Source organism: Ambystoma mexicanum, chromosome 6q (genome assembly GCF_040938575.1).
Source record: "Ambystoma mexicanum isolate Mex_15411 chromosome 6q, UKY_AmexF1_1, whole genome shotgun sequence".
NCBI lineage: Eukaryota > Metazoa > Chordata > Amphibia > Caudata > Ambystomatidae > Ambystoma > Ambystoma mexicanum.
Window position 1 is genome coordinate 147,436,243 of NC_090937.1, and position 25,373 is coordinate 147,461,615.

The 25,373-nt window shown below is 42.8% G+C and overlaps 1 protein-coding gene across 1 annotated transcript in view; it reads right to left on the reverse strand.

Annotated features, from left to right (window-relative positions):
* The window catches only part of CCSER1 (coiled-coil serine rich protein 1), a 2,886,772-nt gene that overhangs the window by 1,188,923 nt on the left and 1,672,476 nt on the right, over nucleotides 1-25,373 (reverse strand). The window contains exon 6 of the mRNA XM_069630566.1: nucleotides 15,434-15,644. Coding sequence (XP_069486667.1) covers nucleotides 15,434-15,644 — 211 coding nt within the window. The remainder of the gene's footprint in view (nucleotides 1-15,433; nucleotides 15,645-25,373) is intronic.

Genomic DNA, 25,373 nt, shown 5'->3' on the forward strand with positions numbered 1-25,373 from the left:
AAATAGGCAACAGGGTTGCTCCATGCAGCGTAATAATATTGATTCTTAAGGTAGTGCTCACCATGCCATGACTGCCATGACTTGTGCCTTAGCTCGCTAGTGTACCATCATATGTGAGGCAGGTTTCTCGCCTAACTGATAAGAAAAATCAATGATATTTCACAAGTGTTCCTGGTTAAGAGAATGGCCTTTATTGGATATTGTCTTGTTTCATTCACATTTGGAACGGGATTACCTGCAGTTTGTGTTATTGCAAATCCTTCTCCCTCTCGGGCCATCTTTATTAGCTTCTAAATTCTGCCAGCATTATACACGTGTTCATGTTGTGCCCCATCACAGTGCCAAAGTCAAACATTATTGCTTTGCGGCTGTGGGGGTTAGATGTGTATTCTAGGCGGGGCTTGGTCACGGTACAATTTGTAATTCGATCCACGGAAACACACTTAATCCAGCAATTGGAAGCGTCCTGCAGCAGTAACAGCGACCTTTACCAGCGAACTTGCAAAGTGCATGCACAAAGCACATGCATTCCTGGTAAAAAGGTTTCTTGAGTATTCTAGGCGGGCTTGGTCAAGGTAAAGTGTGTAATTCGATCCACAGAACACACACTTAATCCAGCAATTGGAAGCGTCCTGCAGCAGTAACAGCAACCTTTACCAGCGAACTTGCAAAGCTTGCGTGCATTCCTGGTCAAAAGGTTTCTTTGGTATTCTAGGCGGGGCTTGGTCATGGTACAATTTGTAATTCGATCCACGGAAACACACTTAATCCAGCAATTGGAAGCGTCTTGCAGCAGTAACAGCGACCTTTACCAGCGAACTTGCAAAGCGCAGCATTAGATGTGTTAATACAGCCGCCACATATATTGCCCTCTATATGTGTACACGTGAAAGGGTATGAACAATCTATACAATGTTGAATGCATATCCCCATTATTCAAAAGGGGTATTGAAACATTGAAGTGTTCAGGAACATATCTAGGGGTCATTAAGAAACTCGGTCTAAACATATGTTGCTTGATTTCGGTTTCACTCAGCATATACTGATAATCTGATGACGGCTTCGTCCAAATCAGACTTCAGGATGTAGCACAACAAAACAAACAAAAAACACAAATTAAGACAACACAAAAGTGTAAAACACATCAATGAAGACAAACAGACATGGAAACAAAACAAGCTTTTAAAATCAACATTTAGCAAGTCTCCCCAAATTAAATAGCTAAATCAGGTTCTAAAAAAAAAAAAATGGATGCACATAACAGAGTGCTCAATATTACGCACTGGTTGTGCATCACACAGCACCGGAAAGACAACAGGACGCCTAGAGACCTCTGGTGGAGAGCAAACGCTTGATAGCATCAGAAATAAAAGCATGTACAGCTATAACAGTCTGCAAGTATCCACCCAACATTTGAGCATCATTTCTTATGTTCTATGTCTCCAATGTTTCAGATTTAGTTTTGTCTCAAAGTTCTGTTACATGCTGTTCAATTTACGGTTGAAAACTCTTTTTGAAAAGATGAATGAACAATGACATCAAGAGAATCAGACAGAGGCCGGGGTTTGGAAGCTAATTTGCAGTTGTATACATTCATCAATGCCGTACATAACTTACATTACATTTCCTTACACACAATTTAGATCCAACCTTATCCACTAGATCAAGGAACACGACAACTAACATACCTGCTTTTATCCTCTACTACCCTACATGCTCAGCTATAACTTGTACATTTTGTATATTATACTTTCTGTAAATTTGTTTTATTGTAACTGTTTCCCATGATGCGGATGTGTCCAGTCCGGTAACCATATCTGGACTCCATCCATTTCGCCAAATGTAACCTAAGCTCTACAATCCTCTTGTTGCTCTTGCGCCCTGCTACCCTTGGGTTAGGTGCGCATTACAAATTAATAAACAAACAAACAAACAAACATAACTGGTGGTAATCAAAGTGGGGAAAAAAGCAGTCCAACTAATTATGTACACTTACTGAGGAGAACGTAGTGCAAAACTATATTCTGCAGGAATACTTCTTATGGAATGTACATTATTTTTAATACACATTAGGTGATAAGAACAGGTTGAAATGTGTGTGACATGTGAGTTATTTTAAATATTGGCCGTAGAAATTCGTACACAAAACGGGTCCATGGCAGTCTGGCAACTCTCAACAAAAGCATCGTGTGTCTAATGAAAACAAATCATTGCTTGACATTGAAAAGATTTGAGAGACTTTTCTTGTATACTGTGTCAGGTTCCCACACAATGAGAACACAATTACATATTAAAATCATCCATTATGTATAACATACGGTATTTCCTACGTTGCATTGTAAGTCCAGAATGAAGCCTTTGAACTAAAACCTGTTTTTTTTAAATAAAATTGTAATAATACTATAGCAATCTTCAAAGGATGACTTTGCATAAGCGTAAGATGCGTGTACATTCCTACAATAGACTTAAAGCATAATACCTGTATTTTATGAAACCTCTGGAAAAAATGTACGTTGCAAAGTACACATATGGCATCTGCAGTACACAACAAACGTGTTTAATGATTCATTTCGCCTTTCAAAATGCTCATATTATTGTGCTAGCTCAACATTAATTAAGCATATTTGGAAACAGATAATGTTATTTTGTGTGTTTTTGTGTACATTGCTCACTGCATAGCTTACTTTCTTCTGGGCGCTTTTGCCACTTTCCCTAGAGCAACAAAGATCTCTCGGTTGAATCTTATGTCTTCTGTGAGATTTGTGCAGGGCTGGTCTGGCCCCTCGGGTCTTGCAAACCATTGTAGGGATTAGGCAGCAGCCATCCTCTATAGAACATAGCTCTAGATTTGTTCTCGTAGCTTCTACGGTTTAGTCATTACATGAACAGATTTAGGGCCTGATTCAGAGAGCGTTTTCCTATGGGATGGCACCGTCGCGCAACGCTTTGGTGACTCAGGCCTTAGTTTATTTTAATGATAATTTCTCCCAGTCAACTCGATATCCACACAAGAGAGGTGCTAATTCACCAGATCTGAAGGCAGGGTATCTTGCTGTAGATGCAATCAAGCTAGTTTTTGAAAAATGGGTTTATATATTTTCTAAAAAAAACGCATTTATAGTTTCAAAAAAACACGCGCACACAGGCACACACACACACGCATAAACAGACGCACACGCACACACAGGCATAACACACACACACACACACACACACGCTGAAACAGACGCACACGCACACACAGGCATAACACACACACACTCACACTGACCTACACATGCATTGTTGTGTGTGTGGGCAGAACTGTATGAGAAAAGCTTTCGTGCACACCGTGTTCTTTTTTGTATTTCAGCATTTCCAAAATGTGTTTATTTTTCTATTTTGGGAGAACAGTTGGCACACAAGCAGAAAACATATGTTATGATGGATGCCAATTCTTCATGCGTTTTACCTCGTTTTCTTATGCCTCTGTCTGTCACATCAGACGGGCAAAATTAGGAAACATAAGAGGTAGCTGGCCCAAACGAGCTCCGGTGCAGCTCTTTTTCCAAGTCAATGTCAATATTTCAAAGTTTATTTGGGCGTAATCGTGACATACATTTCAAACCAACACAAACAAGTTTAATATGTAACCTTTGACATTCCTCGGGGGAATGACATTTGAAATTGTTGATGTGACAACTGCATTGAAAATGAAACCAGAGTCGATTAATGATGTTTGTTCTACAGAATTAATATTAAATATTGGATTTCACTGAAGGTGTGCAGAGTTTGAAACAAGTCAGAAAGACATCATTTTCTTCAGTTCCTTTTTTCATGTTCCAATCATTGCATTGGATCGAACTAATTATACTTTACTGCGGAATAGAACGAGCCTTCAAAGTCCACATTACTGGACTCGTGAACATTTCCTAAGTCACAGGAGTAAAACCCCCTAAGAAACAGCCCCATCGAGCAACTTGATTCTAATTCTAACACTTTCATTTTCCGCATCTTGGATATTGCAAACACACTTCCCAGTTTGGTGTGACTCAGAGCACCCACACATTTTTGAAGGCCTCTTAGAAATGATATCCAATGTGGGGATTTCCTATTTCATTCAAAAGGCCACTGCTCGTCGTTTAGGCAGGAAAACAATACCTACTTGTATTTGTTCAATGCAAAATAAATTTCCCAATATGGTAATTCCTTCTCATTTTTGAGTTAGTGATGGGATCCACAATTTTTGGCATGAATAATACATGTCTCTCGTCACATTCTGTTCTCGTTAGTCTTGGAGGCTGGAAAACTTCCGTTCTCGCGAGCTGTATGCAATATGACTGCCCTGAGGCCATGGGATTGGTGGAGCCTGAAGGTGAAACTTGGGTGAGAGCTCCATCCATTTTGGATACAGTACAGCGGAGTACGCCAGTGTTTTTTATTCCTGATTGTCCTCTCATGAAATAAAGGATCTGTTTTGCAACCCTACAGTCAAAGGCACTCTGGATGATGTCTATCTTTCCTATCTGGGAAGCCCTGCACCTCCCTACTTCCAGGTACAACCGTATGGTGGCCTGCCATGATGCCTTCAAACTTTCCGGGGACTCGGGTTGGGATCCTGTCCCTATATATATTTTGGCATGTGTACTAGGCATCTTATAGCCTACTCAGAGCCCTTGAACTGTTCCAAGTAAGAAGGTGTTCTGATTTATGGAGTGCAATGCTGCTCCTAATTCCCTCGTGCATTCTGGTGCCTCCTCTTCCACATCTCTTTCTCCCTTGATGCCACGGAGCTCCCTGCAGGGCTCTCTCCGCTCTCATCTCTTGCTAGCGGGCTGCCGCTCTCTCCCCTCACTGTCTCCTGGCTCTTCAATGTCTCTTTCTCCCTCGCTGTTGCTAGGCTCCTCAGAGGTCTCTCTCCGATTTTGTCTCTCACTGTCGAGCTTATGCTCTCATCCCTCGCTGCCTCCTGGCACGTCCACATCATTTCTCCCTCGCCGCCGCTGGGCTCCTTCTCACAGGGTCGACACGGTTTTAGAGGCGCATACACTAAAGCCCTGTTGGTGAAAAGATTACTTAACAACCAAGCTTTCGATAGTATCACTCCAATATGTTTTGGTCGGTATAATTGGATATTACCAGAAGCCAGCATGTAAAAAATAGACATGACTTATATCTAGACATACAAAGAAGAGAGGTGAATTTATTTGTAAGACACCAACCAATTCTATTCATTCTTTGGAATAGTCCCAAACAGACATGCAGAGACCAGCAATGCATATTGTTTTATGTTTTTACAGTTCTACATATGGAAAAGAATTTATAGAGTCTACAATAAATCGAATTGAATAGAAGTTGTTTACGTCCTGCTGAAAGCTCCTTCATTGAACAGACGCAAGTGCCTAGAATAGGCACCTCTTTCAGCAGGGGCCAGAAACAATGTGTCGACTCATAATCTGACCTATTGATTACAGACGTTAGGTATTGTGTGATTAGATCTTTCTGTAACTTGCCGTGTGCTGTTTTTCCTGTATGCAATTAAGAGCTTTAAAGGTTTTTGAGAATCCTCATGGGTGTCAATTAAAACCAAATAGAAGTCAACCACTTTCTTTTGGGCATTCAAACACATTCTCTGGAGATACAGGAATGACACCACTGGGGTAGGAGGATTGAGCTGGTATATGTACCAATACTGACTCTTGATATAAAATCCTGTATAAAATCCTGTACAAGTCTGTGAATTGAGGTAATAGTTGTCACAGCCACTCACTAACCTCACATTATGGTTAGGTGTTTTTTAATGTCATAGGGCCTCATTATGAGTGAGGCAGTAAGGGGATAATGGCTCCGGTAAAGGTGCCGGTGCCATTAACCCCGTACCGCCTCATTACGAGGTCCCCTCGCAGGACCCGCTCTGGACATCTGGTCAGACCAGACGTCCTTTGCTGGTCCCGTGAGGGGACCAGCATGCTAACAACGGGCTCGTCATTAACGAGCTTGCTGTTAGCATGCTCCCCATTCCCATTGGGCCCTATGGGGGCTCAAATGGGAATGGGGATGGTCCGGGTTCCCTGAATGGGGAAATACCTGGCCCTCCAAAGTCAGAATGGCCCGGTATTTCCCCATTCAGGGACCATGGACCCGGACCCGAGTTTCGAGGCAGCCATGCCCGTGTTAAGGGCATGGCTACCTCCAAACTCGTAATGAGGCCAATAGTTTGTAAGAAGTGTAATGATGTCATTGGTTTTATTTCTATAGTTTTATGTGTACTCCATGTATGAATTGGTATGAATTGGTATTGTATTATGAATTAAAGAAGGCACATTTGTTGTGTTACCTCTCTTGATTCAACGTGCATTGAATTGGTCAACTCTAGCACATATCTAGCTTGAGGTCACTGACCTATGTGGATAAGGGACGGATAGCATGTTTCCCAGGCTATTATAATGGTGTAGAGGAAAGGCATCTAGTTACTTACTAGTCTTTTCTCTGTTGGTTGGCTAGTTGCTCCTTATTATTTAACATATTATCTAGTGCAGCAGGCCCAATTTGTGAAGTACCGTTTTGGATATTTGAAAGCACTCCCTTATGTACAACTGAAGGGTGAACTAGGTAGATCAATGTTGCTGGCTGCCATGGTTGCTTCTGAACGTGCCAAGCCTCCAAATGGTCTTGGTCCCGTCAATAGTACTAGATGTTCCAATCCAATATCTCTAAATTCCCACACAGTTTGCGGCAATATTTCAGGCTGAAGGTGGGGCCTTTGGAAATACTGAAGTGATTTCCTTCCCCCCTCATAATGTCAAGGACTTTGCTGAAATGGAGGCTATAGCTATGTCTACCTCTGATTGAAATGATATATTACATTGCAGAAGGAAAGAGTGAGGCAGCAACCTAAAATGGTGGACACATGGCGGGATGGCCTCCAAGAAGTGATTGATCATGATTAATGGCCGAACATTTTTGAGCTCCCATGTAATGTCTGCTTCAGCCCCAGACTAAAACATATCAATATATACACCATATATACTATACTCATGCCAAGCTACATCTTATTGGTCCTACCAGACCCGATTCAAGTGTGAACTGTGGTATTAACCCTGTTAGGTTTATCATCGGACATGCTCATACAAGGATGTTCGGAAATTCTGGCTGAAGGTTTTGTGTATGCTGGCAAGCACTGCTGGATTTGACATCCCAGTATGGCCATCTACATGAACATAATCAAATAGAAGGCTTATATGAATGGCAAGTTTGATGGCTAGAAGGAGAGTATTTTGACATTGGATGCAGAAAGTGCCCCTAGATCTAATGACAGAATGAAAGATAGGGTGCATGTACATATCTCAACCAGTCTGGTCCTCACTCTGTATCATGATGTTGATGATCCTTCTTTATAATGGACTGTGCCCGTCTTTTGCTAACACCAGCATTTCAGTTAGTATGGATAGATCTTTTCAGTGTTTGTGGTGCTGCCGAGTCGTGGATGCTCCTGATGTAAGCTCATTAGTTGCTGCTATTCATGCCCCTCTTATTTTTTTTATTTTTTTTCTGGGTTGGGTTATGTTATGTTACAATCTGGTTACACGTCATATGCAATAGGGTCCTTTCAACCTATTATTTCACACTCTGTAGAAACAGGCTGTTTATGGCATTCAATGACTTTATGTACAATTATGTTGTTTGTAATACTTTAAATCAATAAACCCACTTATAAAAATAAGAGGGATTTTCCAGAGTTCTCTTTGAACATAGTTTGAATGTGTAGGTCTGTGTGCAGCTTGCTTTATTGTCATTTAAAGCCACTTCTAGGAACACATACAATAAATGACATATTTGGAATCCTTTCAACTTGAGCTAGTATTTTATTTTAACTATGTGCAACAAGCACACATTGTTTTACATTCTTTAGACTGGCAGTTCGTCCCATCTGCCAGCATGCAACTTGAATGACATATTTCATTTCTCTTTGGCTTGAGCTGTCAACTTGACATGTGGCTACCAACGTGCAACATGGATGACGTGTATTGTTTCTATTGCATTTGAGCTGGAAATCGTGAATTATATCTATCTACACGCATGCAACATGAAGGACTTATTTCACTTCTCTTAGACTTGAGTTGTTATGTTGAATTCTAACAACCAGCATGCAACAATATGTGTTTTGCTTCACTTAAACATGCTCTGGCAACTTCAGTCATGCCTACCAACATGGAACATGAATGACTTCCACTTCTGTTAGATGTGAGCTGTCAACTTGAATCATATATACCAGAATGCACCATGAATGACTAGTTTTGCGTCTCCTAGACTTCATCTACCAGCACACAGCATGAAGTACTTGTTTCGCTTCTCTTATGAATGAGCTGACAACTTGAAATACATCCACCAGCATGCACCAGGAATGACTCCTCTTACTTCCCTTAGACTTGCGATAGCAACTTGAACCACATTGACCATCATGCAACCAATGAAAAGGCTGGCTCATATCCTGTACACTTGAGCTCGCAATTTGAAACATATCTACCACAATGCAATATAAATGCTGTGTCCTACCTCTTTTTGGTTTGAGGTGGGAACTTGAACCACATTGACCAGCACACAGCATGAATGGATTGTTTATCTCCTCCTATACTTGAACTTTTAACTTGAGCTATATCTAGCAGCATGCAACTCCAATGACTTTTTTTCGCTTTTCTTAGACTTCATCTGTCACCCTGAATCATGTCTACCCCATGGAACATGAATTACTGGCTTGACTTCTTTTAGACAAAAACTGTTAACTGTAATCAATTATAACACACATGGAACATCAATGAACTGTTTCAGTTCTCATAAACTTGAGCTGTCACCTTGATCCATAGCTAGTAACGTGTGCCATCAATGTCTGGTTTCAATTCTCTTAGCTGACTGTCAACCTGAACCACATCTATCAGCAGGCAACATGAATGTCGTATTCCACTTCTCTTAGACCTGAGAGGTCAGCATGTATATTATCTACACTCATGCGACAGAAATGCCTTGTTCTGCTCTTTGACCTGAGCTGGAAACCTGCAGGACATCTACTATCATGTAGAACAGATTCACTTCAACAGAAGATACATTGGTTCTTCATGGCTACCACATACGAAATGCATTCTAACTTTGATTGATATATATGTCATGATTTACTGTCGTGCATTCTGAAGGGACGACTATGTAATGTGCAGATTTATATAAAAGTCCTAAATTCATAATACATGAAACAAAATGTTCTTGCCTTATATTCTCACCCAACATGATTAATAACATATTTCCCAAACTGACTTATTGAATCAGTCCCTCAAATGACTAAATATTGAAAAAGGAATCTGACAAAACAAAAGCGACCAAGGGAGGTCCTGCGTGAAGGTTAAAAAAGACAGCCTGCAAGTGCCATGCAGCAGCCAGCAAGATTTGCTCTCTGAGCTTTTATATTAAATTTGAAGCACTGAGTGGGATATTAAATTCTATGCCTCCACACATTTGCCTGAATCTCTTTTATATAATTCCATAAACCAATCCACTGGCACCAAGAACTATTAATCTTCAAAATATTGAAATTATTACCTTCCACAAAATTACAGCATGCTTCCACTCAATGCATAGGGAAAAAGGGGAGGATGTAGCGGTATGTTGTGCACGGCATTTGGCAGGCGTTCCTGGCACTGTCTGGCACCTTAAATAACGCAGCATATCCAGGAATTGCACCAAAAATGTAATCACCAAGAATCGATTAACTTTCATAGAGCAATAGTCTCATTTATTTTGAAGGGCACCGTTTCTTCATTGTTTCGTAGGTGGTGATGTGTGCACCCACTATGCATAATGTATTCCGTCTTCTAACTGAGCATTACCAAGTAAGGAATCTACTTATACAGTCTCATCCTCTGCTCATGAAAGTCTCGAAATGTTTTATTTTCTGTTTCCCTCTTCTTCTATCTACAGTTTACACCCTTCTAAATCTGATATCTCTATTGCTGTTGAGAAAACATTGTTTGACTATAAAGCCAAGCAGTGATATGGAAAATATTGGATCCTTGAGTGCTTCCCCATTTATGTTTTGCTGGATGCAGCTTTGCTTTCTTTACTGATGTTACTATTGTTTTTACCAGGAAGACCCCAGGTGCCCATCCCACCCCAACCCACACCCCTCTATACTCCATATCCATATATACCATCTATAGATTCGAAATAAAACAGTGGCAAAAGTGTGGAATACCAAAATATCAACTATATAGCCTTAGATAAACACAGAGGGTCTGATTCATGGAAAAGTGCACAGAAATGTTGCAACTCCCATGCACCGAGAATGACACTTTGCGCGAGCCTGCAGGCAGACATTTTTCTGTGCGCTCCATGTCTTGATCGATTTGTTTGTGCAAAGTCATCGCATATGCTAGTTGCAGCAGGAACGCCCCCGACACGCCACCACGAAAATCAGAAACAGCAGGAAACAGCCACATTTGCGTGCTCCTCTGGCACAAATACATGCACCCTCAAAAAAGTGTGTGGGGTCTCCCACAAGCAAGCCTGCATCTTGGGGAGCCTGTGCGGGGTCCCCCTTAACTGTTACCTGCACCAAACAACATGCGTACAATTTCTCGTAACTTGGGTAAAACTCAGTAAATCTGCGTGCAAACCCCCATAAACCCTTCCTGCACCCTGTTACATGATGTATGAGCACCCTTAACTTAGATCTGAACCCCGGCTGCCTGCACCCCCTGTTAAATCCTATGTGTCTGTATGCCTGCCTTCGGGTGGCGGATAGTATCAGGGATTTGTGCTGGCATTTCGCTGCTGGGAAGTTGCGCAGTCGGATCCCTGAATACGCATCGTGCCATGCAATAGTTGGCGTGCGATGGTCTGTGTGCGGACCATCCCCCGTAACGCCCAGTGTTTTGCATGCTGTTCCCCATTATCTGTGTTACGCCCCCTTCCCTGCCCTCTGCACAAGTCACACGCACACTCCGTGTAGTGTCTAGCACAAGGTAATCAGCCACTCACAGGGGCATGACGGGCTGCTCTGAAATACACCCAAGTGGAAGGAATATCCAGTGCATTCGATTCCATGAATCAACCAACAGGATTACCCATGCAGTTTGGCACGTAAATTCCCTGTTTTCACACAAATAATTCCATCAATCTGGCCCACATTGTATTGCAATGACAAAGCCATTGTGTTTGGCTCTGCTTTTTTCGAATAAAAGGTTTTATGTGTGGAGGCTGAATGCTATATTATATAAGGGGCAAACAAAAGAGTTAGACAATGGTGGCACTAACAGTATTGGGCTAGCACGTTGCTGAATATGTAAGGAAACACATGGCCAAGAAAAACACTATATGAAAGCAATAAGCTAAACTGACTACCTGAAGGGGCATGTTGAAATAAATGGTTAGTAAGAAAAATTAAAATGTGGTGAGCCACAAAAACTGAAATGTACGGACACAATTTCAGATAGTGATTGGTTATCACATAAGTCTACAAAGAACACCTTGATGGGAAATAGGTCGTAAATCGCCTAATGAAAAAAAAAAGAAAAAACACTGCTTGATTAAAAATGTGGATAAAAAACGCAGTCAACAACAAGACGTTTGGTTAATGTGGGTGCATGCAAGTGGAGCAAAAGAGTTGCATTACACAAGTGTGACAAATCACAAAACACACTCTGCTCACACACATAGTTGTGCACACACGGATAAACTGCTATTAAGCAGGGCACCTGTGGAATATGGGTAGGAGAGGCTAGGAGGAAGGACTTCTCAGGCAAACAAGTATGCCTTATTCCCAAAGGTGTATTCAAATGTGCCTGAACTCCCTTGTGATAAACGAAGCACTAGGGAATGTACCAGGTTGCTCTCAATCTGATCAGACCTCATGTAGCATTTCTCTGCTGTGAAAAGAAATCCGTATTCTTGGCATGAACATTTCTATTTACATTTTACATTTACACCTCCCAAACTGAAGTAAGCAAGTAAACATGTAATTCTCAGTGACATGCCCTTTACGGTTTGGCACTAAAAATGAACTCATTCCATGCATCCCATTGAAAAAGGATTTGTGACTCACGCCTATTGCCTCATGTGTCAGTAGGTTAACTGACCACCTCTTGACATAGGGTCAGGAAAGAGAATATTTAAATTGAAGTCTGGACGATGATTCCTAAAATGTTGGTGAGCATCGCTGTGGTTCCCTGGTACGAGCAGCCATACCCTTCCCCATCTCCTAAAACCAATCTTTAAATCAATGTGTAGCAATTTGAAAATAGCCCCTCACAATCAATGGGGGTCATTACAAGTGGGGCGGTACGGGATACCGGGCAACGGTAAGGAGACCGGTGCCCGTAATCCCTTAAAACCCTACTACAAGGTCCCTTAGCGGGTCCCTCCAGTAACGCCTGCTCTGACCAGGCGTTATGGACGGGACCCGCTAAGGGACGAGGGTGCAAATAACGGGCTTGACATGTGCGAGCCCGTTATTTGCACCATCCCATTCCCATTGAGCCCTATAGGGGCTCAGATGAGAATGGGGAATGGCATTTTCAATGGGGATTTACCGGTCCCGCAAAGGTCGGACTACACCGGTAATTGCCCATTAAACTAGACCGGTGCCGGACCCATTATTGGTGGCAGTCATGGCGCAAATATCGCCATGACTACGACCAATCTCGGAATGAGGCCCAATGTCTCAGTTAGTTTGTTAATGAGATACTGAGGGCCCACTTCATAGAAATCTGTGCAGAAATCCTGCAAAGGCCACGCGCCGAGAACGACATTGCATGAGTCTGCAAGCAGAATAAAAAGTGAGCGCCCTGCTCATTGATGGAAAACACTGCTCAAATCAACCGTATTTGCAAGTCTTGGAAGCAAGACACAGCAGAGCAACAGAGGTTTGAATTCTGATTTCACACTTAGAGCCTGGTCTCTGGTGCCACTTTATCAAAGATGAATTAATTAAAGGGACTTGTTGGGGAGACTTTGCATATGTTACTTGTCAGCAACAGCCACTAGTCAAAGGATATGCATTTGCATCCACTAGAACCACTCTCCAGGAGAGTATATATGATCTTATCCTCAATAAGTACATTTGGCAGATATTAGCAAAAATACATTTGAAGCACAGTGCCCTGAAATATTTACCACTTTCAAATAGCTGTAGATAAGCGGATTTTCTTGTCTAGACCAACAAAGCTTTTTCTGTAAAAGCAAATCAATTTCAAAGTAGCATCCGGCTAATAAAGTATATCTTTAGTTTTTAAACCCAAGTAGCTAATAATCTTTCATGATAAACATCCAATGTTTTTGCACACCTCTAATGAGATTTGCCTTTTGTCAGAGCACACTCTATGCAGTTTGATGACTAAGAGCCTCCTCCAGTTAGAGTGCAAACATCGCTATCATCCGTAAGAATCCCTTCTCCTTCTTGGATGCCCTACAAGACTGCGGGCATTCTCATGAGTGAGAGGCACCTCATATCAAAGTGGATAACTTCCTATAAACTGGAGACACTTTGTGCTTGAATTTCACTTTGTAAATCAGGCCCGTTTAGTCTTAGAGTGCAATTTCTTCTAAGTCTGACGTTTATTGAATCCATTTCGGCTGACTGGACCTTCTTGTCAGCATAAAACATACATACATTTTCAAAAGCAAGAAAATAAATTAAACATTGCACATAAAATTATGAAAAACATTGTGTCTGTGCAGTCAATAAATAGGCTATTAAATTATAGTCTGTTTTAAGAGCTGTCTGCCATGGTAGCTCAGGTGCAGTTTCTATGCTAGAGCCTTCAACGTTTTGAGCTCCAGATGTGTTGGACTCCAACTCCCATCTTTAAACCCAGCATACCCAATGTTTAGGGTTCAAGGGTGGGATAGTCCAAAACATCTGGAGAGCTACAGTCTCCACACCGCTTCTCTGGTAGAAAGTCTTGGCCTTAGGGTACATTTTTTTTTTATTGTAACATATAGTTTATACAAACTTTAATTACAAATTTCAATTTACATAGTCAATTCATCACTCTGATTTTCATTTTTTTTTATTTTTTTTATTTTTTTGGTTATTTCTAAACACGCACCAGGCAGACCCAACTGCATTCGGGCACAGTTGTTAACTAAGAATTGACATTTAGCTGTGGGAGGCTATAATTGCCCTATAGTTAGGTTCACTTGAATAGGTAGGTTTTCAATTCTTTTCTGAAACCCTCTAGAGACAAGCATGATCGTATGGCGATGGGTAGCTCGTTCCATACTTTTGGGCCAGATACAGAAAACCTCCTATCGCCTTTCAAGGTGCATTTGGTCCGTGGAACATCCACCAAAAGTTTATCTCCTGACCGGAGATCTCTGGTTGGTTGATGATGGTGAATTCTTGTGGTCAGGTATCTGGGTGCCATTTTATAGTAGCACTTATACATGAGGCATGCCACTTTAAATTTTACTCGATCCTCCACCATAAGCCAGTGGAGTGCTCTCCGGGATGTTGAGACGTGGTAGCTTTTCTTTAAGTGGGAAATAAGCCTGACTGCTGCATTCTGTGCCCTCTGTAGTCTCAGCATCTGTTTCGCTTGAATCCCTATCATCAGACTATTACAATAGTCAAGATGTGAGTTTACCAGCGCTCCTACAACCACAGAGTGATCTTGGGGTGCTATGAAGGGGAGTATGTTCCTAAGCATCCGTAAGGAATGGTATGCAGCTTTTACTTTGGCCCCTACATGTGCCTCACTAGCCAGGTTCTCTTGCCATATACACCCAAGGTTTTTCACTTTGGATTTTCATCTATGAACATCATGAGTTGAGATTAAAGACTAAAACTAAAACTAACTAAAGTCCGTTGTGCAATCAGTCGATTTAGATCTAATATCCTCTTAACCATTTGCTAAGGACAAAACATTGTGCGACAATAGTATCCTATAAAGAAAGTCTACAACTGCACACGTCAATATAACATTATTAGTTGAGAGCATCAAGTACCACCACTCGTCTATATTTCCATTTAACGGTGCATATTTTTTCAAATACAGAGCTCTCATAGCAATTAGTGGCACACATTCAGTGATCAGGTGCTTTGGAGACTCTACTGAAATGCTACAGAATCTGCATTGATTATTGCTGGTGTCTCTGTCATGTTTAACCCATTAGGGTACAATACATTATTCGGATCAAGGGATAAAAACAGTGCCGCTGTATAATGATTACATGATGAACAAGGCCTGAGATCTATTTCTAATTCCTACCAAAGACTACATATCTTCATATCATTGGCATTATGTGGTGTGGGATAGGAGGCCTAATGTGATTGTACATTTAGCAGGTGAAATTCCCAAGCACACTGATGCCAGCCTATTAAGTGTTGGTGCAAGGCTCTTTTAGGAGCTTGGAAAACAATGTCAGGCCTATTTCACTATCTAGAAAGTGTAAATTCGAGAATGATTACCTCTTGCAGAATTCGCTTCATTTTGAGGAGTAATGTCTTCACCGATGTACAGTCCTGCATCATCAGTCGGAACGGCAAAGCCTCGAGGCCCACACTTTCTTCAAGACTAGCAAAGGGCCAGTCTACAGATGGGCTGCTCGCCATTTGACTGACTCGAGGGCACTTATATTCTCCTTGATCCATATCCTTTGACAAGTTCAAAGAGAAGTTTCTATCAAGACAAAACACAAGAGTAGATGTCAAAACCTGAGAGTAATTTCTTGTTCTGTTGTTGCAAAACTTTATTTGGCGTAAAGTCATGAAAGCATACATTGTACAACACTGTAAAATACCATAAAATAAATAAAAAATCACACTCAATGAAATTATCAATTGCACATCATGAGCTAAAGGAATTTAAAATGATTAAGAGCATCAAGTCGATTAACTCATATTACAATGGAATACATTGAAACCCTGCCACATGTAGTTATAAAGTGCAAAGGCATATACATTGTGTGCTATTGAATCAGGAGCTCGGTTGGAGGGAAAGTGACAACATCTCAATTAGCATCACCAGCAGGATTCTTTTTGCCCTCCGGATCCACTCCCTGATGCAAACATATTAAGACACTCTAGTGAGTCTTTGCAGCTTGTTTGATGTTCCTTATCTTTTTCAGTCTTCAAAGTGGGAAGAGAAATCTCGCCCTAAGGTCACTGTATCCCACGCAGAGCAACAGAAAATGAGTGATCGATTCTTCTGCTGCACCACAAACCGGGCATCTAGTGTTGACAGACGGGCCACATTTGGATGTAAAAGATGCCACTCTCAATGTGTTGTTAAGAAGCTGAATGTAGAGTGCTCATGCATAACCCGGCGTAATTGCGTCGAGGTACAAGTTGAAGCCCGGTTTGGCTTTAAGGTTTCGACTTTTAAGTAAGTTCCTAGACCCCCGTTGATAAATTCAGCAGAGTTCCAAAATTGGTCAAATGTAGCCTGGAAAGCTCGAAGTGCACATGCCTGAGTCAAGGCAGTGAGCTTGAGACATTAATGTTTAACACATACTTCAATGCTGCTTGGTATTTCACCAAATTAGCGCTGGACTAAATCGACACCCAGTATAAAAATGGTTTCTTCTTCTATGTTACGCAGTTCCAGAAAACTCGCAAATACTAGAAAAGTGATGGTAGGCCCTCTCTTCTCACTTGAAAGATGAAAACACGAGTGTGTGTGTTTAAGAGAGAGAACGAGAGAGAGAGCGACACGGAGAGGGAGAGGGAGACAGAGAAACAGAGAAAGATAGAGAAACGAGTCATGTGCCTTTCCAGAAAGACACAAGTTACGCTGGGAAAAAGTCAAAGCAGAGACATTCCGCCCTACGTAAACCTGGGATAAAGTGCTGCTTGTGACTGTGTGGTTAGACCAGCATCACCACATAGAAATTACTTGAGGACACACACGTCTTCATAAGACACTGGTGCTTTGGGGGGTAGGAAAGAACATGCCTGTGTAGTAACAGCAAGGTTGTCTTCTATCCTTTTTGCAAACTTCTGTCAATTAATTCATGACATTTTTCCAGGTAGACCATGACGCCCAAACTTGGAGCACAGAGAATCACCAGTGCATGCATGCATGTGTTCTAAATGTATGTGTTTTCTATGGAAATGATACAATATAGTATTTGGAATATTTATAACATCTAGATTTCTTGCATATGGTTTTACTGAGTATAAGTACCGGGCGTGGACAATCAGATTGTAACAATCAATCTGATTGGCCGTCGCCGGGTCATTACCAGCCCGACAAAAACTTACCTGCACCCGTTGTGCGCGCCGTGTCCCTCGAAGTTCCTTCTCTTTCTCTGACTGGCCGCCATGAAAAGGGAGAAGGGACTACATGTTGTCCCTTTGCTCCGTTCCATGGCGGCCATTTGCATAGTTTACATTTTTTTATATCTATTTCATGGCCATCATGGAAAGGGAGAAGGGTACTATGTGTAGTCCATTTTCCCCATTCATGGCCAATATTTTTTTCTCAAGTTGCAGAACGGTTTCCTCACTGTTTCCCAACTCGAGAAAAAACGCTATTAGTAGTACCCCTGGTACAATGTGCCAGGGTACCAATAGCAATAGACCCCTTGGAGGAGGGAATTACCAGTCTGGTAATGGCCTGTGGCTTACATTAAAGCCCATGTTGCACTCAGGCCTGTAACTGATGCCCTGGGACATTACAAGACTGGTAATGCCCAACCGCCTCATCAGGTTCTATTGCTTTGGGGTTCTGCAATGTCTTTCTTGAGTTGCCTGTGCTCTAAAATGAATGTATGACCAAACAGTCACATCAATTCATGACAAATGTAGTACAAATACCTTTGAAAACATATTTTGGCCGTTGACAGAGTTATTACGGATTGTTTTTGTTTATGTTTAATTTTGGATTAGGGCAATTTAGAGTGTGTGTTACAATGTTAGATATTGTATGTTGAAAATGTAAATACGCTTGAATGGTTTATTCTGAATTATTTAAGATAGCTAAAAGCAATGCCCTAACAAACCACTTAATACTTTTCTTTTTCTGCATTTATCCAAGCAAAGTTGGAATTAAGGTGGTTTGCATTCAAATAAGCATTTGCAGTTATACTCTTGGCAATGTGAAACCCTACTATTACTTTGTTAATGTATCGTGGTTAAGGACTTTTTTACATTATACATATTTGAAACATGTCTAAGGAAAAAGATAATGCAAGAATGCTATACGAATTGTATCCAATATATACATAGTTTTTCCAGAGTATATTGCACATGTACTATTCTTGTACACACATTTTATGGCACTGAGGACATGATTTACAAAACGTTTTTAATGGGATTGTGCCATTGTAAAACGCTTTTGTAAATCAGGCCCTCAGTGTGTTAACGTTTTCTCATTTTATACAGCTTGCTATATTCTGCACTTTTAAGCATGGATTGTACATTGGCAGCGTTAATTTAATACCAAAGTTACAAGTTGGTCATTATTTTGAAAATCACAGGTCCCCATGGTTACCCTTGGTGGTAGGCAATGCTGATTTTGCTGTGCTTTTTATCATTCATAAAACCTTTGCTTTATTGTGCCAATTTGACCTACAAATCTGAACAACACGGTGTTGTAGCTAGAAGCATTTAAGTGTACCCTTTTGGCACATTATGCTAATGGAGGCATCTGCAACCTGTGGTTTTCAGATGTTTTGGACTATGACTCCCAGGATCCCTCAGTATTGATTATGCTGGCTAGGATCGGTGGGTTTTGCAGTCCAAAACACCTAGAGAGTAAAAGGTTGCAGACCCATGTGGTAATGGTAGACAGGTCACAGGTTACGTGTCCGCCCCTGGTACTGAGCCAGTCTGAACTTCGCAAGTTTAAATCCTGGGAGGGCTAACTCCTTCATCCTTCCAAGTTTGAGGTTTTGAGAACCTTGTATTGCGCAACAACAATAGCTATAGTTACAGCACTAAGAAGTTGGACGAATCTGGCATGAAATTGTTAAAAAAATATTCAGTTCAAGTCTGTTGATTGCAGATTTCCATACATGAATGCACTAATTTATGGATTTGTACACAAACATACTGGCTAAAAGGAAGAGGGTGGGCAACATGGTGGCCACCCGCTGTGACACATGCTTTATTCTTCGAGGAGAGGGACGGTAACAGTTCACCAGTGCTTAATCTGTAAAAAAATAAGTGCCAGTGCCCAAAAATTCTTGCCTCACTAATGCCACGGCACCAGCGGCCCGGCTCAGTGCTAGATCAGCCCACAGGCACCATCAGCTTACATGTACACTGGTTTAGAGTCGCTCAAACATCCAAGGCTGTAGTACTGTGTGATTAGATTGTCTGGCCATCCACACCTCTCTTTGTTGTCTGCAGTGTGATTGGTTGGCTTCTTATCCAATACCCTGAGTGAATATATTTCAGTGGGAGACCCCGTGCCTTTCTTGGATCCATTCCTGAATGTACTTGAAGACTGCTGCTGAGGGTCCTGGTATAGCTGTACTACTTTCCCCTTGCATACCAGCACTGCGAGGTTGGGGTGCAAGCCCTCACTTAGCCTCTTCCAGCTGTCCTTGCTGGACTCTTCCTCGCTTGCAGTCGCAGAACCACTAGTAACATTGCTCTGGCCTAAGTGCCTTCAAATGAGGGTCCCTCCTGTTCCTCCTGGCCTGGAAACTCAGTGACTGCTAGCTGCCCTGCCTCTGCTCACTCAGGGGGCGTCCTAGAAGATGTTGCCCAGACCTGTGTGCTTTGCTGCGTCCTTCAGAGGGTTGCCTCTGGCAGTGGGGATGCTGCTGTTTTCTTCCTCTCATGGATCGTCTCTCCTGGTCCCTTCTTCGTCATAAAGATCTCCTTCCAGTCCTGCACACATTGTGGCTCCAAGTCACACATCAGGGGACTCCATCCACCAGTGCACTGGCCTAATCCTGGCAGGAAACCTCACCTCTGCATCTGAAGACCCTGGGAGAGATTTGCAGCAGACATCATCCTGAATACTTCATCCGAGTCCTGACACCCTATCCATAGGGTTGTTTCAGTTTCCAGGGTGTTCTGGGTAAATCATGTATAGGGGTTTGAAACCCATTTAACACCGTTTTTGTGTGTGTAATTGTGGGTTTCGTCTTGCTCAGGAGCCAGCTCTGAGTGGCCTGCTGAATGACGTGCCCAGTGGTAAACTCTGCTTGGGGGACCTTTGGGTTTCGAAGGTTGGCTGTTTGCACCTTCTACTTCACGTTTGGGGTAAAAGAAGAACAGACCTAATTTATTTATTTATTTTATTTATTTGCATTTATAAAGCGCGCAGAAGTTGCCGTGAGGCACCACGGTGCTATTACAGCAGGCTTAAGCTTAGACATAGGAATACAGTAGAAGTTAGTTGCAATAGTACATTCATAGGTGGTACGAGACCAAGAGGGTCAGCGAGTTATGCTTTGCTGTGGTTACAGTGCAGGCATAACTGTGCATGTTTAAACATTAGCGGAATAGAAAGGTTTTTAGGTTTTTGCGAAAGGTGGTGTATGATTTTTCATTCCTTAGCGAAGTTGGCAAGGCATTACAGTTTTTGGGTGCGAGGTGTTGGAAGCTAGATCATCCAGCACTGGATCTTTTGAACGTGGGGACATAGATCTGGTTTGCACGGTGGGCTCTGGTGGGTCTGTTAGAGGCATTGAGGGTGATTCTTTCTGCGAGATAGGGTGGGGCATCTAGTGTAAGGCATCTATGTGTGATGTCTATGGCTTTAAAGAGTATGTGTTCCTTTACCGGTAGCCAGTGGGCGTCTTTCCTTTCTTGAGAGATGTGTTCCCTTTTGGGGATGGTCAGTGTGTCGCGGACCGCATTGTTTTGCGTGTTTTGGATTTTCTTTAAGTTGTTGACAGAGGTGCCTAGGAAAAGGGCATTACAACAGTCAAATGTGGTACCTATTGTAGCTCTGGTGATGGATAGGCAGTTTTTGGTGGAGAGAAAAGGCTTGACTGCGTTGATCACCTTAGTGGTGAGCGCTGAGGAGGAGGCTATGGCGTTGACCTGGCGGGACATGGATAGTGAGGCATCTAGGTGAACACCTAGGGTTTTGACAGATTTGGAGACTGTGATGGTGGAGTTGTCGATGTTGAAGGATTTTTATTGTGGGGGGAGTTTATTGAGAGTGTCGCTGGTCCCTACTATGAGGATCTCAGTTTTATCCCCGTTTAGGCAGAGGCCGTTGCCAGCCATCCAGGTTTAGATGGCTGTGTACATTTTGGTTAGGGCTGTTACATCTTCCTCGTAGGTCCCAGTTAGTGGGAGTAGTACCTGCGTATCGTCTGCGTAGTTGGTGTACGCTATGTTGCGATAGTCAAGATCATTGAAGAGTGGAAGGATAAATATATTGTAGAGAGTAGGGGCGGTACAGGAGTGGATGATAGTAGGGGTTGCTGAGGCAGTGTCTGAGAAGACCTTCATGAGTCTCCCATCCAGAAACGAGGCCACCCATGCAATAGCTTCTGGGGAGAAGTGTGCTTCATTTTTTAGGTGCATGCCTAGGATATCATGGTTAACAAGGTTAAAGGCAGCGGACAGATCCAGTAGGAGAAGGAGTGCCAGTTTACCTTTGTTAATGATGTCTCCAAGTTGTATTTTTAAATCAATTAGGGCTGACTCTGTCCCATGACCTGGTCGGAAACCTAACTGTCTTTTGCCTAGGATATGGTTGGTTTCAAGATATTCCTGTATTTGCGTGTAGGCAACTTTATCCAGGATCTTGAGCAGGAAAGGCAAAGTGGTAATGGGCCTGTAATTATTAGCCACTTCTGGGTCAAGAGTAGTTTTTTTTTAGAAGAGGGCGAACCCAGGCTTCTTTGAGGCTGTATGGAACTATGTTTGTGTTGAAGGAGGCATTAATGAAGGATTTGAGGAAGAGGGTGAGTGTTTCAGTGCAGTCTTTGATCAGACTGGCTGGGCATGGGTCTCCTTTACAGTTAGATGGTTTAATCTTGTTCATTATCTCAATAACTTCCTGGTCTGTTACTTCCCTGAATTTGAAGGGGGTTCTGGGGGCTTTGGTGGAAGGGGCTCTGAGCTGGGTTTGGGCAGGTGGTTAGTAGTGGAGGTAGATTTGAGGTGCTGAGATAGGTTTTTGTGGTGCACCTTTATTTTTTCTTGTAGGTGTTTGATTTTATTCAATAAGGCAGATTGTATGGAGTTGCACCAGGTTTGGTCTTTAACAATATCTTGTGATTTGGTAGCTGGTGTGGTGAGCTCTTTGAAGATGACGAAGACTTCCTTGGATTTGGATCTTTCATTCGCAATTCTATCGTTGTAGGAGGCTGACTTGGCTGTAATTATAGCTTTTTGGTATTGGGAGGTGATTTTTTTTGTAGGAGGATAGGGTGGCTGGGGAGAGGGATTTCTGCCAGGTGTTCAATGCTTTTCTTTTCTAGGAGCGGAGTTCTTTGAGTTCAGAAGAGAACCATGTTTTTGAGTGTTTCACTGTTTTGGCTTTTTTATTCTGTAGAGGGGCGATGATGTCAATGGCAGTGCTTTTGGTGCTTTTGTAGATATCTGCTAGCTTTGATGGGTCGGAGGACTTGAGATCTGTTGTGAGGATGCTTAGGTGTGGTATGATCTTTCTTTAGTAAGATTTTTGGCGCTTCTTGCCAGGGCTGGGGGAATAGGGTTGGGCTTACTGGTGTTAGATTTGACGGGTATGAAAAAGTGAATGATGTGTTGGTCTGACCAAGGAGTCGGGGTGATGGAGCTAATGTCGATGTGACAGCTGTGGTTGGCTACCCAGTCAAGGAGGCGGCCTTTGTTGTGTGTGGCTGAAGTAATTTTTTGGTCAAAGCCGAGTTCCTTTAGGGCTAGTGAGAGGGATTTGGCTGGCTTATCCTTTTTGTCGTTGTATCCTAGGTTGAGGTCACCTAAGAGGATGCTTTTGGAGGTGAGTTTTAGGTTTTCTGTTAAACGATGTAGGAGGTTCTCATCGAACTCCGATAGGGGGCCAGGTGGGCGGTAGACGAGGTCGATGATGATGGTGGAGTTGGGGGAGAGGGCGATTTTTACAGCTAGAGAGTCTATGGTGTCACCCAGGTTAGATGTGATTTGTCTGGCCTCTAGATGATCTTTCAGGATGAGTGCTACCCCACCTCCTACTGAGGAAAGGTGGTCTTGCCTGATGATGGCGTAGCCCTGTGGGATGGCAAGGTTGTGGGCTGGCCCTGCAGCGCTGTGCAGCCAGGTCTCGGTGATGGCTAGGATGTCGAGGTCCAAGTTGATTAAGAGTTTGTGAATTTCAGTGGCATGAGCCAGGATGGATCTAGCGTTGATTAGTGGCACACTGTAGGTTGAGTAGGGGCTGGGATACGGAGGGGGTGGTGTTGTGTGGTGCAGGTGTGCGGGTTTGGGGTGCGCCAGGACTGGTGTGGGTGGTGATGGTTTGACCGTGAGGTGGACTTCTGTGGTTCTGGTCGAGTGGGGTGTGGCTTCGTGGGTGATGCTTGGGTATCTTGAGCGGAGACCGAGGAGTTGGTTCCTGATGTTAATGGGTCTAGTGTATGATGTAGTGGTAGGTGGAGGGTGATATGCTGTGATGCTGCTTTTTGTGGAGAAGGAGTGTAGGAAGTATGTAGGGGGAATGTTGAAAGAGGCCGTGGGGGGGCAACTGGTGAGCTGGTAGATTGCAGGTAAAGCATAGTGAGATTAGGTAATGCCCCCACTAACAGCAGCATTCCTTTTTAGTTTGCCTTGTTGATTGCTGTAGGAGGAAGTTTGGGAATCTTGTAAAATCCTGAAGAATAATTTCAAACAGTAACCACCACAAAGAGTCATTTTCAGCATTGGATTTTAAATCCTTTTAAAATAATAAACCTTGGGAGTTCACTTTTCCTATGCCATAATGGTGTCGCTGCAGCCACTTGTGATTATGAAGTTTCTGCTTAATTTGCTAAATGTACCGGGACGTGCACAGCCCCAGCACTGTACGCCTGCTTTTATCAGCTGTTTGTTAACCCTTTGAGCTTGTTGTATGGATTGTTTAGCGATGTTTCTAGCTCGTGTTTACTTTGCTAGGATGTACATAGGATAGTTGTCCATATTGTGCTTCAGGGAGTGCGACGGAATCAATGTTTCACCCATTACTGTGTGTCTTTTATACATGCTTTGTTGCCACATTTTCTTTGTACTAGTTGACAGTGTTGTTAGCCTCAGTGCAACATTAAATAAATGTATATATAAAGAGCAGGTGCCAGAGCCTAATTGTACTTTGTCACCGGCCCCTCCCCCTCCCAAGAGTGAAGCCACACTGCCAGTGTAGAGAGTGTCCACTTGGTTAATGGACCCTATGTGTTGCCAACAGCAGATCCTCTGAGTGTGAAAAGGAACGGATGAGATTTTTTGGGGTGAATGTCTGCAGATCAGTACTTTGGACATGTCCCCCCACACCCTCTCCAAACTCCTGTCATGCAGTGGGTGGCCGACGTACCAATGTGATGCGACCCATTAGCAACCGCTGGCCCTTTGATGCTGGCATTCCGATTCTGCAAGTGCAAGCCACTGAAAGAAGCCCTATGGCTGAAGTGTACCTCTCACAGCATACGGATCTGTGTCCAGCCGGTGGGCTGCAGTAATGGGGCACATTCGGGTCATGTAACATCTCTGAGAAGTGATGCCGGTGCCTCTCTGCTGCTTTCCTCTAGATGCTGGAATACACTGCCCTTTCTGATGGCTTCACTGAATCTGCTCTATAGCCTCTGGGGCACTGTTTAATGAAAGCAGCGTATCTCCTCCAAGAGGGGGAAAATGCCAATGGTGACTGCAGGAGGGGGCGGTATTAATTCTCTCTTTAGAAAAGAACAGTGGTTGTGTGTCTCAAGTAGCAGATTTCCAGCTGTGTTAATACTGACCTTTTGTGTATACTAGGCAATCCTTTCATTAAATGCTTTTGTGTAGGTGACCGGGTTGACACTTGCAAACCTACTGAATCCAGAAGAAGACATTTTGACATGGCTTGCACTGAATCCAGTTGCTAACATCTGGGTTTCTGTACGTACATCTGCTATAGTGATTGGAATGAAGTTCCATCTTCAAATACCACATCTGCTTTTACTAGAAGCTGATCTGGGTCCACATGATAGCCCCACCTCCCTGTCCCCCACTGCCTTATTTGAAAACCATGTATCAGTGAACAGAAAATAATCAATAAAAAGCCTAATTAAGAAGCTCATCTTACATATGGTGACTGTGCCATGCTTATGAAGGCATTATTGAGGCCATGTGCACTGGAGACCGCAGTTGGTGTATTTTGACAGCATGCGTGCATGCGGATCTACACCTTACATATGCAGTTGAGGGCACACTTGGGCATTGCCAGGGTAAAATGGGCCTATTATGGCAGCACCTGTGGAGGCTATAACCTGGATATGGTGACTTACCAGGAATACAGGTATTTTCGGAG